Genomic DNA, 16,180 nt, shown 5'->3' on the forward strand with positions numbered 1-16,180 from the left:
ATTTTGTTGAATGTTTTGTGTAGGTACACTATAATAATAGAGTTAAGGGTAGAAATTACTAGCCTCTCTTTGGCCCCGGTAATCTGTTGTCTGTCCATCCATGTAGCTAACAAGCCAGCTATAGTCAAAATCAGGACTTTAACACACAAAGGCATTCATCTAAATTTATCAGTCTAGAAGCTAACTGGAATGAAATGATGTTAATTATATTGAAATCTTAAAACTGTTTCATTCTTATCTACTTAGTAATTCAGAGCACTAATTGAAAGCTCTTCAGTTGGAAAAAGATGGGAATTTTCCCCCTCTAGAGGTGATGAAACTAAAGCATTGAAGAATTATTATCTTGTTTTAAACACTAGTCAAATTCTTCTTATGATTTTTGGTATTAGAATTTCCGGTGTTGCACAGGGCTTTATGTTAATGTATTCTTATTGGTAGGCATTAATTAGTTTTTAGCTATGCTAGGAATGTGTTGGTCCAGATTTTAAGTTTTAGCCTGAGGGAATTCCCTGGTAATTCAGTGGTTGAGACGTCACCTTCTAGTGCAGCGGGGTGCAGGTTCAATTCCTGGTAAGGAAGCTAAGATCCTACATACCTCTTGGCCCAAAAGACCAAAACATAAAGCAGAAGCAATATTATAACAAGTTCAAGAAAGACTTTTAAAATGGTCCACATTAAAAAAAAAAAAAAAAAAAAAAAAAACCCGAACCCTGACAATGTAGTCCCAAAAGAAAAGAAATAGTTGGAAAACCATGCAACTAAATTGAGTTTTTGATAGAGTAAACGAAATCTCCTTGACTTTGTGGACACGTTGTATCACAGGTTTTCATGTATTCTGTATAAGCAGTGAGAATGAGTGCTCTTGCTGATTTTTTTTTTCTGATAGGCTGGGTTGACTGGTATGTTTATTTTGTCACCATTCCGGTTTACTTCTAAGGAAATGAAAACATCTTCCATTTGTTCTTTATTTCTAAAGGGCATCCGCTTCGATCCTGAAATCCCGCAAACACTACGACTAGAGTTTGCTAAGGCAAACACGAAGATGGCCAAGAACAAACTAGTAGGGACTCCAAACCCCAGTACTCCTCTGCCCAACACTGTACCTCAGTTCATTGCCAGAGAGCCATGTAAGTCGATCTGCTTTTCCTTTGGTGGGGCGGGGGGGGGGGGCGGGGGAAGAATTGTTCAAGGGCTTCATGTGAGATTGCACCACGGGACACAGAGCTGGCTGAGTGTCATTTTCCGTTTCTGAGAACAGGCTGCCTATTCTTGCTGTCTGAATTCCAAAGACAGCAATCTTGTTCATGACTGGCTGTCCCAAAAGATGGTTTGGCTCAATCAGAACTGTGACTACACAATTTAGCTTTAAGTGCTGTAGGCTTCCTAAATATATGATCTTGACCTTACTGTGACTATGCCCTCTTTGCCTTGGGGTTGAAATCCTTATTTATTTCCCATCCTTGGACCATGAGGGCTAGTTCTCAGCATTCCCTTTATTTCATTTTTTGAAGATTATCAGTTCTGTGGTTTTGTGAAAATACAATGTGAAAGTTGAAAGAAGCAGATCATAAGAAGCTCATTCTATTTTTGAGAACAGTTTGGCCATAAATCGGCGGGGGGAGGGGGGGTGGCGTGCAGTAAACATACACGAAGAATTTATATAGTAGAACAGTCAGTTCTAACAAACTAATACGAGCAACGCTTTAAGGAAATTCAGGGCTTCCTGTTTTAAATGAATTGGGTAAAAAGACACTAATTGCAAAACAAGTCTTTTGCCCCCGCCTAATGAGCTCATTCTCCTAAATGCCCAGGCTACGATTTCTGCCTTTGATGGAATAACTTGAAAAGGTTGTCTTCATTTTCTTTGTCAATCAGTAGAAGGGGCGAGGCGTGCAATACGCCTGCACTTGTCCCGTTAGTGCATGGCCGTGTGGGACTGAATATGGCACGGCCTTCAGGGAATCCCACGTGCTTGGTGCTACTTGGACTCTTTCTTCCCTCTGGTTCTTGACCTTTTGCCCAAGCCACATGATCTTGATCTTCTTCCTACTCTCCCCGACAGTCCGCTTCAACTTTTCTTATTGAAATTGAAGGGTGCAGGGGTCCTCTCTCCCTCATGTCTTGTGTGTGTCAGATTTAATCAGGTGGATGTGGAAATTACAGTCATTCTGTAGCTCAGTCATTCTTGAAAAGCTGCTGCTTATCAGTGGAAACTGGTAGATAAAAGAGTATCTCCCTCAGTGTACTGGACAGTTTTTCTATGAATCCAGGAAGTCATAATAGAAACATATATATTTTGTTCTTCCATGTCCTAGGGAAACTCAAAACCTTTGTTTATTGGGGAAAATTAAACACAAGTTTTATCTTAGGGTGCAGTTGGATATATGGATATTTCTTGTTAATGCTAATTATGTGTCATTAACAACATCTAGTCCAGTGCTTTGTATATTACATATATCTAGTAAGTGATGAGAAGTGGATAAATTTCATATTTTTTAATTTGGCCATTTGCAGAATTATTCCATTTGTATGCCTCTTCATTTCTTTCTGAAATGTCCTCTCTCTTTAAGGCATCAGAACAGAGTATTTGTAGGATACCTTTACTTAGAAAAGAGAACCTAGAGTAACTCTTTACTTTCCTAGTGATTTTGCACCAGATCTCAGAGTACTTCTTTGAAAAGCTTGATTCAGATAGGAAGTGTAAAAATGCTGACAATACTTTATCCTTTTAGTTCTTTATTGAATGTTTTTCTTTCTGGGAGTTTGGGGGGGGGTGGTTGTTTTGTTTTGTTTTGTTTTTTTCTAAATTTGTTACAACATCTATGTAAAGTACTTAGTCAAAGAGATGATAGCCAGTTCACAGTAGGGTCCATGAAAACAAAAAGATGGATAATCTAGACGTCCACACACGAGGCGCTGAAGTTCAGGAGAGCTGAGAGCAGAGGTTTAACCACTGCTCTGGCCGGCCCTGGCTCCTCGCCTTGCCTGTGTACAGAACCGCTCAGAAGCGGTCAGATAGTTTCCATGGCAGGGTCAAAATTTGCCTGGCACCTTATGGCAAAACAAACTGAAAGCTTTTAAAAAAAACCAAACACTATAGTCTATTCTTGAGAAAACAAATTAGCATGATTTCTCTTAATAGAGCTCCTTTTTATGATGTAGATACCTTGACAGGCAGCAGTTACACTGGCCACTCAGACTGACCTTATCATCCATTTCAGTTCCCTCTGGAAATTGGGAACTTTTCTGTAACTTGTGCAAAATGGTTGTTTTCCCTGAAGCACTCTACAGACTAAGAATATGACAGTGGTTCTGCCCTGGCGAATTCAATTGCGTTGTGCCCGTAATTGGTGCTAGAAGTGGTGAATTTATCTGCCAACCAAGAGTAAACCGATGGAATCATTGGATTTGGGATTTGGGAAAGGCCTGTAGGCTTCTCTGTTGCAGACCATGAGAGAGATTTTATAAATGCTACACGCGCACACACACACTTGTTGTTCAGTTGCTACATCGTGTTTGACTCTTTGCGGAGCCATGCCAGGCCTCCCTGTCCTTCGCCATCTCCTGGAGTTTCCCCAAGTTCGTGTCCATTGAATCAGTGATATTATCCAACCATTTCATCCTCTGACACCCTCTTCTCCTCCTGCCCTCTATCTTTCCCAGCATCAGGGTCTCTTCCAATGAGTTGACTGCATCAGGTGGCCAGAGTACTGGAGCTTCAGCCTCAGTGGTTCCAACGAGTATTCAGGACTGATTTCCTTTAGGATTGACTGGTTGGATCTCCTTGCTGTCCATGGGACTTTCACTCCGACACCACAGTTTGAAAGCATTGACTTTATTTGCTTTTGGTTGTGCTGGGTCTTGGTTGCAGTGCACACGCTTCTTGTTGCAATGGCTCCTCTTGTGGTGTAGCAGGGCTGTCGGGGGCAGGGGCTTCGGTACTTGCAGCTCCCAGGTTCTAGAGCACAGGCTCGGTAGTTGTAGTACATGGGCTAGGTTGTTCTGCTGCATGTGAGATCTTCTTGACCCAGGGATCGAACCCATGTCCCCGGCATTGGCAGCTGTATTCTTCACCTTTGAGCCACTGGGAAACCCTAAATGCTTTTTTGTTGATATTTTTTTTGTTTTTTTTTTTCCAATTCAAAATTTTTTAATTTAATTTTATTTTTAAACTTTACATAATTGTATTAGTTTTGCCAAATATCAAAATGAATCCGCCACAGGTATACACGTGTTCCCCATCCTGAACCCTCCTCCCTCCTCCCTCCCCATACCATCCCTCTGGGTTGTCCCAGTGCACTAGCCCCAAGCATCCAGTATCGTGCATCGAACCTGGACTGGCATCTCGTTTCATACATGATATTTTACATGTTTCAATGCCATTCTCCCAAATCTTCCCACCCTCTCCCTCTCCCATAGAGTCCATAAGACTGTTCTATACATCAGTGTCTCTTTTGCTGTCTCGTACACAGGGTTATTGTTAACCATCTTTCTAAATTCCATATATATGCGTTATTATACTGTATTGGTGTTTTTCCTTCTTAGTGGTGGCTGAAAAATACCCACTGCCAGCACTCAAGGAAGAATGTGATTTGATTATACTAACAAATACTTATTTGAACTTCATTTCTCAAGTATCCATTGAACCTAAATGAGCACCAAGTATGCTTGGCACAGAGGAGGAAGGGGACTGTGATTTTTGCCTTAAGAGAGCTGTCAATCCAAAGGGTTGGTGGTGATCAAAGTTGTTAGGACACTTGGCATATGTCAAGGGTATGAAAGAGATTCATTACAGCTTAGTTTAAATGTCCCCAAATCAGACTGCCTTATTTGCTGAGTGCCTGCTCTGTGCCAAGCATGAAGGATGAGAAACCCAAGTATTGGAACTTAAAGACTATTAACCTTGCTATGCTTCTGTTCTCTCGCCTTGGCTGAAAAATGGGAATAATACCATTTTCACATTGTTGTGAGAGCTAAATAAAATGGTATTATAAGATGGTGTTGAGGATTAAATAGGTGTATTATATGCAGAAGGCAACGTAAAGGATAATCTTAATTTTTTTTTGAGGGTTTTTTTTTCCCCCTGAGAGCTAAATATAGGTATTTATCTTCTGAGGTGTCATCTCTATGTGGCTACAGCCAGTTGCCTTTCCAAATTAGGAGAAAAGATGAATGAAATTTGCATCCAATCCCAGGAATGTAGTCTACTTCCTTTAATAAATTTTTATTTGTTTGAGCTTCTCCTTCTTTTACTCACATTTATGTAATAAAGAAAAATACTGTGAGGGACCTTCCTCATGGACCAGTGGCTAAGACTTCACCTTCGAATGCTGGGGATGCCAGTTTGATCTCTGGTCTAGGAGCTATGATCCCTCATGCCTCGTGGCCAAAAACTCTGGAACATAAACCACAGAGGCAGTGTTGCAACAGATTCAATGAAGATTTTTCAAAATGGTCCCCATCAAACAAAATCTTAGAAAAGAAAAAAGAAAAACAGTGTGACAAAGCAGAAAGGCAAGAGATGTACGACGTGTATGAATTACATAAAATCGTGCTGCTGCGCTGCTAAGTCACTTCAACCATGTCCAACTCTGTGCGACCCCATAGACCGCAGTCCAGGCTCCCCCATCCCTGGAATTCTCCAGGCAAGAACACTGGAGTGGGTTGCCATTTCCTTCTCTAGTGTGTAAAAGTGAAAGTGAAGTCGCTCAGTCATGTCCAACTTGTAGCGACCCCGTGGACTGCAGCCCACCAGGCTCCTCCATCCATGGGATTTCCAGGCAAGAGTACTGGAGTGGGGTGCCATTGCCTTCTCCAAAATTCTGCTAGATGATGCATTTGGTTATGGAGGAAGATAGTGTTGTGTAGTATAAGAAGTCCACCTCAGAGATGAACACAGGGCAGGTCACCCTCTGGAGATGTGTTCTCTTCCTCTGTAAAATGATGATACTCTGTGTCAGACACTGTGCTAGCCATTTTGCATGAATGACCTCGTTTGATTCCCAATAGCACTGTTTGACAGTTGAAGAAACTGCCTCCTGGGAAGGTCCAGTAACTTTCTTGAGGTTCCACAGTCATCAGATGGTCGGGATTGATGTGTGCCCTCCCCCCCAAATCCGTATGTCAAAGTCCCAACCCCCAGTTGAGGGTTGCTTTCACATGTAACCATGTTTGGAAATAATCTCAAGGTGATTAAAGTAGGCCCTTAGGGTGGACCCTCATCATATGACTGGTGGCCTTATAAGAAGAAAAAGAGATAAAAGGGACGGCTGACAGAGTAAAGGTTGATGCTGCCAGCTAAGGACCGAGGCCTCAGGAGAAGCCCACCCTACCTATGCCTTGATCCTGGACTTCTAGCCTCAGAATTACGAGGAAATTAGTTCTGTTGTTTAAGCCACCCTGTCTGTGATATTCTGTTACAGCAACCTGAGCAATCTAGTCCATCAAGCGATAGACCAGGCTCTGTCAACTCACTCATTTTATACCTTTGGTCTAATTACTCAGCTTGTCTGTACCTCACTTTTCTCACCTGTGAAATGACAGTGCTTACACATAAACGGTTGTGAGGATTAAATTAATTGACAAATGTGAATGTCAGAAGATGGGGCCTCATAGTGTTCAGTGACTGTTAATATGTGCAGAGAGGAATGTATGTTTCTGCACCTTTTCTCTTGCAGTGACACCTATAGTTATTGTATATTCAGTATCCTAGCACCTAGAAAAATCTGTAGAATTTTTAAAAACATATTTTTATTTATTTATTTGGCCATGCTGGGTCTTAGTTATGGCATATGGGATCTAGTTCCCTGACCACGGATAGAACCCAGGCCCCCAGCATTGGGAGCATGGAGTCTTAACCACTGGGCACCATGGAAGTCCTTGGAATTTTTTAAGATGTACAGATTTCATTTTCTGCTCTTTCATATGGAACTTTAAAAATTCTCCATGTTAATGAGTATGATTGGGATATGATAATGATGCACATAATGCAGGTGTCTGGTTGGGTAAGTTTTGTCGCAGTACATACTGGATTTAATTGGATAAGTGTGCTTGCTTGCTCTGTTTACACTGTTGTATACTGTATTATAACTGCCGTTAAAGATGGAGGCAACCAACACGTCACAAAGCCCTTCCTTACGTTAGACAGTCCTCTTTCAATTCAGATCTTTTGGAGTAAATACCAAAAGGCTCTAGAAAGTGAAGTCGGTCAGTCGTGTCCGACTCTTCTCGACCCCATGGACTGTAACCTACCAGGCTCCACGTGGAATTTTCCAGGCAACAGTACCAGAGTGGGTTGCCATTTCCTTCTCCAGGGGATCTTCAGATTCCTGTAGTCCAGGATTCAGATATCCATGGGTCTGGTCCAGGACGTACTCATTGTAATTTTTAAAGCTCCTTGGGTGATTCTGATTTTCTTTTCTTTTTTTGAGATTAAGTACACAAATCCTTTTTTTACTGTAAGCAAATAAATTGCAATTCCAGTTAGACAGCTTCAGCTCATTTATGCATATGGTAGTTCATTAGATCGATTGAATACACACAGTGAACAATGGAAAAACAACCCACTTCAGCCATTAATCTAATATTTGGGGACAAAACCCCCAAATTTCCCTAGTAGAATACAGGTAAAAAGTAGTCAAAAAAAATTTTCTTTTGGTACTCCACACTAACATTTTAAGATTTAGAAAACTGAAATACCTGTGTGGAAATCATGGCAGAAAATGTCATTTTAAGCTGATAGTGTATTTCTTCTCTAAGTTTCAGTGATTTCTACTGGGGAGACCTGTTGGCCAGAAAATTAAATTAGAATTCTGTGCATGCTCAGGTGTCCAAATAGAGATATAGGAGCTGATACGTAATCATTGTTGAGAATCACCAGCTGAGCAAGAAATTGTAAAATTAAGTTCTCTTCACTACTCACAGCCTCTCTCCCCTGACCCTTGCCCCTGCCGTGTCGCCTCCTCTCACAGCAGACCAGCGCTGTCTCAGCTTGATACTCTTTAAATACACTGTAGGCACATAACCGTTCGGTGAATAATCGCACCACCGCCTAGATTTCCCGGCACGTCACTGGAATTTCTCATCCATCCTATACTCACCCCAGCCATCAGGAAGTGAGTGTTCTGTCTGATGTCTAAAGAGATCCTGTCAAAGTTCAGAAAAAGCTTCAAAGTACATGGCAGGTGCCCTCCCAGGGAAGACAGTCAGCAAATATGAAATCTCTTCACCTCATCTCTGTGGACTAGAGGCCTTCTGGGGTCTGGTCTGAAGCTCCTGTGCCCAGGGGAGCACAGCCTGTGTGCCCGCATTTTCCAGGGCAGCGTGCCCAGTGTGTGCCGCCTGAAGGATCACGGGAGACTTTACAGTCCCCGCCCCTGCTCTGAAAATGTGCTGAGTGCCACCAGCACCCAGGTGCTGTGTGTCCCCCGCCTCTTGTCCTCAGCGGGGGACCCCCAAGAAAGACGGCAGCTGGACCTGAGGAAGACCTGGTCAAACCGGGCGGAGGGCGGCAAGGGAATGGCGACAGAGGTGTCGTCTGGGGAGGAAGGCAAGATTTTTTTTTTTTAACTCTGAAAAGCAGCTTCCTTGCATTTTTGTGTTTTATGTTTCATCATGCAGATCCTTTTATTTCTTTCTGATGATAAAAATTGTACATGCTTCTCAGAGGAAAAACATTTTTAGGCAGTCCAGGAAAAGAGAGGAAAGAAGTCAGTACAATTCTACCAGCCTGAGACAGTCACCCTAAGATGCCTTTAGCATGTGTGTGATGATAGTGTATTTCTCTCTGATTTTTGAATTTCAGAATCGTTTCATTCACTCCTTTAGGACAAAGTTCCAATGCCCAGTGAGATTAAATGGCCCTGCCATTTAATGGTTCTCACAACCCTTCTCTCTGTATTGTGCTTGCTGTAGGCACTGTGTATTCAGGTGGCACAGATACCTTGCTAGAACCAGAGGAGTGGGAGGAGATGTGTCTGTTTGGCTCTTAACTATGTGATGTCTCAAGTGAGTCCAAAAAGCATCTGGGCTGCTGGAATTTGGGAAGTTGACTGAATGATCCGTCAGTCAGTTCAGTTCAGTTACTCAGCCGTGTCCAGCTCTTTGCGACCCCAGGGACTGCAGCACGCCAGGCCTCCCTGTCCATCACCAACTCCCGGAGTTCACTCAAATTCACGTGCATCGAGTTGGTGATGCCATCCAACCATCTCATCCTCTGTCGTCCCCTTCTCTTCCCGCCTTCAATCTTTCCCAGCATCAGGTTCTTTTCCAAGGAATCAATTCTTCGCATGAGGTGGCCAAAGTATTGGAGTTTCAGCTTCAGCATCAGTCCTTCCAATGAATATTCAGGACTTATCTCCTTTAGAATGGACTGGTTGGATCTCCTTGCAGCCCAAGGGACTCTCAAGAGTCTTCTCCAACACCACAGTTCAAAAGCATCAATTCTTCAGCCCTCAGCTTTCTTTATAGTCCAACTCTCACATCCATACATGACTACTGGAAAAACCATAGCCTTGACTAGACGGACCTTTGTTACTTTTATTAGATGGATGACAGGGACTTCCCTGGGGGTCCAGTGGATAAAACTCTGTACTTCCAATGTAGGGGGTGTGGGTTCAGTCCCTGGTCTGGGAACTAAGATCCACATGCAGTGCGGCATGGCCAGAAAATTGAAAAAAGAAAATGATGGGAAAAGAGGGAACAAATGTTTATCGAGCAACTATGCTATATATACCCTTAAGAACTGTGTGTAAAAATACTTATTTTCCAGCTAAGGAAACTGAAGCACTGAGAGTTTGAGTAACTTCCCCAGATTCACACAGCTCAGTTTTAATCTGTTTGGCTCTAAAGCCCATTGCTGGTCTCACTGTACCATACTATGTAACTTAACAGCCCACTGATGCTTTTGGCCGGAGCTATTTTTAAGATCCACCTTAGGAGGTGCTTTAAAATCAAACTTTTTTAGGGTGGTTGTATTAAAAAACCCAGAGGCCTGCATCAAATGGTAAGGGCAAGATTTCAGAGCAGGTTGCTGCTTAGTGAAAAGCAGGCTTTAGTATAACTCTTTGAGGTGGGTGCCGTGCCTTGTGGCATGCAGGATCTTAGTTCCCCAACCAGGGATAAAACCCATGCCCCCTGCTTTGGGAGTTCTTAACCACTGGACCCCGCCAAGGAAGTCCCAGGCTTCAGCATTAACTCTTTGAAGTATCAGATTTTGATGGCCAGAGTACATTAACTCTAAGATGTATTCTTAAGTAGCTGACCAAATTGAAATACTTGGCAGTTTTTATTTAGTTTTGGTGTACTTAATTCTGAGTCATTATTTCAGAAAATAAGAGTGACCACTTTCAAGAGTTGACATATTTTAGTTCAGTAAATAATGGCGTGTTCAGCCATCCTTCAGGCAGGATATTTGGCTTCTTTGCTTTATGCTTGGAGGACATGACTTGGGTTACGTAGGAGGCTTTTCATATCATTCGGGTGGAAGTGGCAGTGAGCTTGGGTGGAAAGTCATGTGAAACAGCCCTGTTTTATTTACATTGTTTGGGATTCTAAGACCTCACCTGCCCCCTCTTTGAAACAATGCTAGTATGAAACCAGCATAAATACTGGTTTATGGTTAAGTAGATGGTATGCCGGGTGAGTGGTGCCTTGCTGTAAAGTCCCACAAGGCTCATGAGCAATCTGCAGGAAACTTCTCACTTTTAATTTTCAAAGTGATTCAACAGATCAGCCAGACACCTCGCCTGTTCTTTATGTTAAAGATATAATTGAGACCTAGTTCTATAATTTTTTTGTAAAGTAAAAGTAACACAGAACTATGAGGAATCATCTCACTGGATATTGGGTCTGTTATTTGAGGAGATGAAAGATTTCAGTCTACCTTAGGGACCATCCTAGAGATAGAGGTTTGATCATAGGATTATAATCTGAGCCCATCTACATTTGAGAAATAGGTCCTTTTTCAAGCAATATCACTTTAGTTTGAATTTTCTCTTTACGCTAAAATTTATAAAATTGTGTTTTAATTTATTTTGTAAAATGATTATGCCTGATCCATTTTTATTGTTATAAAAGTAAGGAGGTCATAAATGAAATTTAAGGGTTAAAATGATACATTTTCCTCCCATCTGGAAATAGCCTCTGTTAACATTTTGTTTCTCTGTGTACCTGTCTATACATTTATACATCTATGTATAAAAATACAAAGTGTCACAGGTAGATTTTGTTTGGTTTAGTTTGGTTACAACATAGGACCATGCTGTCTTTATCATTTCTCATATACTGTCGGAGAAGGCAATGGCACCCCACTCCAGTACTCTTGCCTGGCAAATCCCATGGAGGAGCCTGGTGGGCTGCAGTCCATGGGGTTGCTAGGGGTTGAACACAACTGGGTGACTTCACTTCCACTTTTCACTTTCATGCATTGGAGAAGGAAATGGCAACCCGCTCTCATATTCTTGCCTGGAGAATCCCAGGGACAGGGGAGCCTGGTGGGCTGCCGTCTCTGGGGTCGCACAGAGTCGGACACGTCTGAAGCGACTTAGCAGCAGCAGCAGCAGCAGTCCTTTTAGGCAGACTGTGCTTCTTAAAGCTCTCCTTTTGTCTGGGAAGACAAGAGAGGGAACAGGACACCATAAAATTTTTTTTTTTTTTTAAATGTAGACAAGGAAATTGGATAGTAAGGAGGAGGCACTCACCCAGATTTTGCCAAATACGACTCCAGATGCCACTGGCAGTCCTTTCAGGAGGTGGCTTTCTGCTCCCTCTCTTATCTTCCCAGACAAGATTAAGGGCCCAAGAGTGAAAAGGAAGTTCTGGAGAAAGACAGTAATGACTCTGGTCAGTTAGAGACTTGGGGAAACATTGCGTAAAGGAAAGGTCAGGAGATGGACATCGGGAGGAGACAGGAGTCAGCCAGCCCCTCAGAGGAAGGAGATGGGGATATCTGAGCCTGAACACTAAACTTGCAGGAACTCTGCTTACTAGACTTAGGCACCTTTTGCCCCTGAGGCAGCTCTCCAGTGGGAACCATCAAGGATTCCCACTGAGGATTTCTGCCCTTGAGCTGGATCACTTTGAAGCTATCAGAAGTGATGTTCTCGGAATCATGCCAGTGACTTCTATTCTATGTACTAAGACTTCATGATAATTGAGTAACCCACTGAGCATCTCTGAACACTCTCACCCTCCCCCCCCCCCCCCATACCAGCAGGCATTTGTAAGCCCGATTGTCATAAATTAGGACATGTATTTGGCACTCAGGACATATAAGGGCACCAGATGCCTAGGCCCCTGGACATTCTGAGAAATAAAAACACAGAACAAATCTACAGTAAATAAGGACAGCAACTACTCTTAGAAACCAGAGACCTAAACTAATGTTTATTTCCACATATGTCCCACTGTGAAAAAGCAAAAGCATGTTTTCCTTTTAAAGAGAAGAATCAAACATGTACTGAACCACATTGAGAGGTAGAGCCCGCTTCCATCTCTTTCTTCTCTTCAAACCTGCATATATTCCTAGTTTTTGCTTAATGCACATAATTGCAATAATTTTAATAATTAAGTGTAACAATAATATTAAAATATTAGGCAATGGGTTTGGTAAGAACAATTTCCATGTGATATATCTTTTATGTGGGAAGTACTTTCTTATAGCATCAGTAGGTCAGCTAATCTGATCCTATTTATTTAATTATGATTTAATGAATAACCTACCTTTGATTAGTTTCCCTGATGGCTTAATGGTAAAGAATCTGCTTATCAGTGCAGGAGATGTGAGTTGGATCCTTGGGTCAGAAAGATCCCCTGGAAGAGGAAATGACAACCCACTCCAGTATTCTTGCCTGAAGAATCCCATGGACAGAGGAGCCTGGTGTGCTACATACAGTCCAGAGGGTGGCAAAGAGTCAGCTACATTTAGAAACTAAACAGTAGTAGCAATCTTTGATTAGCAGTGGCTATTAGTTAACATTTTCCTTTGAATTTCTTTTTTTAAATTGCTTTGCAATGTTGTCTTAGTTTCTGCTGTACAACAAAGTGAATCAATTATATATATACATATATCCCCTTCCTCTTGAAACTCCATCCCACCTACCACTATCCCACCCCTCTTTAAATTTCTGTTTATCTGATCATTGATCAGCAGACTTCCCTGGTAGCTCAGCTGGTACAGAATCCGCCTGTGCAACGCAGGAGACCCTGGTTCGATTCCTGGATTGGGAAGATCCTCTGGAGAAGGGATAGGCTACCCACTCCATTATTCTTGGGCTTCCCTGGTGGCTCAGATGGTAAAGAATCCGCCTGCAGTGTGGGAGACCTGGGTTTGTTTGATCCCTGGATGCGAAGATCCCCTGGAGGAGAGGGCATGGCAACCCACTCCAGTATTCCTGTCTGAGAATCCCCATGGACAGAGGTGTCTGGCGGGCTACAGTCCACGGGTCTCAAAGAGTTGGAAGCAACTAAACATATCAACAAATGCCTTAAGAACTCAGGAAGTCAAATCTCCTTGGAAGTCCGAGATTTCTTTTGTAATGTAGATAATGGCCCTAACTTTAGTGTTTTGTAAACTCAATGTATTCATTTCCTTGGCAGAGAAATGAGAGAATAAAGGTAATTCATTTACTAGGACAGTCCAAAAAAAACAGCTGGTACTGACTTCATTCTTGCCATGTTCTCTCCTCACCTGCTTATTAAAAGGAAGGCATCTCCTTCTTTTGTCAAAGTCTTATGCAGGCTTCTGTTTATTCTGCTTTTTCATGCACTTGGAATCCTCAAATAGACATATTTTCTTGTACAGCAATTCTCAAAAGTATTTGTCTGCCAGCCCCTGGTTGGTCTCCAAAACCCATTCAGGGAGTTCACGGGGTCTAAACTATTTTCATGAGAAGAGTTTGTTTTTCGTACTGTGTCGTCATAGGCACAACTGGTGAGTGCGTTTCAGGACAGCGGCACCAAACTTACCAAACTGATAACCCCCGTGATCTCCACTGCCTCACACTCTGAGTTTTGAAAAAGTTTCACTTAAGACTGTCCTAGGAATTACTAAAAGTATTACTTTTGTTCAATCTCCACTCTTAAATACCAGTCATTATATAATTCCTTTTTGACAAAATGGGGCAGTAATGTTAAGTTGTAAGCGGAACCGGCTCCCATTTGGGGGCTTCCCTTGTGGTTCAGCTGGTAAAGAATCACCTGCAAAGCGGGAGACCTGGTTTTGATCCCTGGGTTGGGAAGATCCCCTGGAGAAGAAAAGGCTACCCACTCCAGTATTCTGGCCTGGAGAAGCCCATGGACTTCATGGGGTCACAAAGAGTTGGACACTACTGAGTGTACAAGTCATTATATGATTCCTTGTTGACAAAACGGGGCTGTACACAATAAAGTTAAGTTGTAAGCTGAATCAGCTCCCATTTTTACTTGAAAGAATAACTTGATAGACCATTATGGTTATTTAGACTATGATACTTGGCTTTTTTTTTTTTTTTTAATGAAAATTAATGAAAGAACCTATCCTTTTAAGAAAAAGTTTGTTGCAACAATAAAATTAGAGCTCTAAAAAAATTGTGTGTATTAGTCAGTCATGTCCAACTCCTTGTGACCCCATGGACTGTAGCCCACTAGGCTCCTCTGTCCATGGGAATTGTCCAGGCAAGAATACTGGACTGGATTGCCATTTCCTCTTCTAGGGAATCTTCCTGACCCAGGGACCAAACCCAGATCCTCCTGCATTGCAGGCTGATTCTTTACCATCTGAATTATAAGGAAGTCCACTCTAAAAACATTAGAATTCTTGAAATGTAAGGTTTACTACCATGAGTTTGACAACTTGCCAAGTCTTAAAGACTTTTTTTTGTTGAGATTAATGGTGATACTAATGAATTTCTTTTTGAAAAATGAAATTAATCAACATTTGGAAGATCACCATAATGCAGAGAACTAGTATTTTCCAAATGGCCAATGCATCATTTTATAAAATGACATGGTTTTTGGTTAAAAAAAAAAAAAGACAAAAAAAACACACGTGAAATATAAAGTGGAATTTAATGGAAAAATACAAAAAGTTTTATTGAGAAGTTTTCAGATACCACAGTACAACAAAATTTTTGTTGTGATATGAAAAAGAAATGTCCACAGTTATATGTAAAAAGACATAAAAATACCCATTCCTTCATTAGCTACCTATCTCTATGAGGCCTTTTTTCCCCATATGTTATAGCTGGTACAATTCCTTGTAATACATTGAATTTTTTTAAATTTATTTTTAAAAAGGAGGCTAATTACTTTACAATATTGTGGTGGTTTTTGCCAAACATTCACATAAATCAGCCCTGGGTGTACATGTGTTCCCCATCCTGAACCTCCCTCCTCATCCCATCCCTCTGGGTCATCCCAGTGCACCAGCCCTGAGCACCCTGTCTCATACATCGAACCTGGACTGGCGATCTATTTCACATATGATAATATAGATGTTTCAATGCCATTCTCTCAAATCATCCCACCCTTGCCTTCCCCCACAGAGTCAAAACGTCTGTTCTTTACATCTGTGTCTCTCTTGCTGTCTCACATACAGGGTCGTCATTACCATCCTTCTAAATTCCACATATATGCGTTAATACACTGTATAGGTGTTTTTCTTTCTGACTTACTTTGCTCTGTACACTGAATTAGAAGTAGATATGAGAATTGTCTTTTTTTTTAATGTTTATATTGGAGTGAAGATTTCGCATATGATATTTGTGTTTCTCTGACTTCTCTTAGTATGATAATCTCCAGGTCTAGCCATCTTGCTGTAAATGGCATTATCTCATTCCTTTTATTGGTTGAATGATACTCGATTGTATATATGTACCACATCTTTGTTCATTCTTCTGTCAGTGGACAGGTTGCTTCTGTGTCTTGGCTCTTGCAAACAGCACTGCAATGAACACTGGTGTGCATGTATCCTTTCAAACCATGTCTTTTGAGTATGCCCAGGAGGGGATTGCTGGGTTTACATGGTAGCTAGTTTTAGTTACCTCCATACTCTTCTCCATATTTGGCCATAACCAGTTGACATCCCATCAGCGGTGCTAGGAGAGCTCCCTTTTCTCTACATCCTCGCCAGCACTGCTGCTTCTAGAATTTTTGATGATGGCTATTCTGACCGGTGTGGGTTGATAATCTCATTTTCATTTTG

General features: G+C 41.8%; 1 protein-coding gene across 5 annotated transcripts in view; it reads left to right on the forward strand.

Moving 5' to 3' along the window:
* Positions 1-16,180, forward strand: part of RBPMS (RNA binding protein, mRNA processing factor) — a 202,867-nt gene that overhangs the window by 122,053 nt on the left and 64,634 nt on the right. For all 5 annotated transcript variants that reach the window (XM_010820301.4, XM_010820302.4, XM_005226042.5 and 2 more), the window contains 1 exon segment: positions 977-1,127. In XM_010820301.4, coding sequence (XP_010818603.1) covers positions 977-1,127 — 151 coding nt within the window.

This window comes from Bos taurus, chromosome 27 (genome assembly GCF_002263795.3).
Source record: "Bos taurus isolate L1 Dominette 01449 registration number 42190680 breed Hereford chromosome 27, ARS-UCD2.0, whole genome shotgun sequence".
Taxonomy (NCBI): domain Eukaryota; kingdom Metazoa; phylum Chordata; class Mammalia; order Artiodactyla; family Bovidae; genus Bos; species Bos taurus.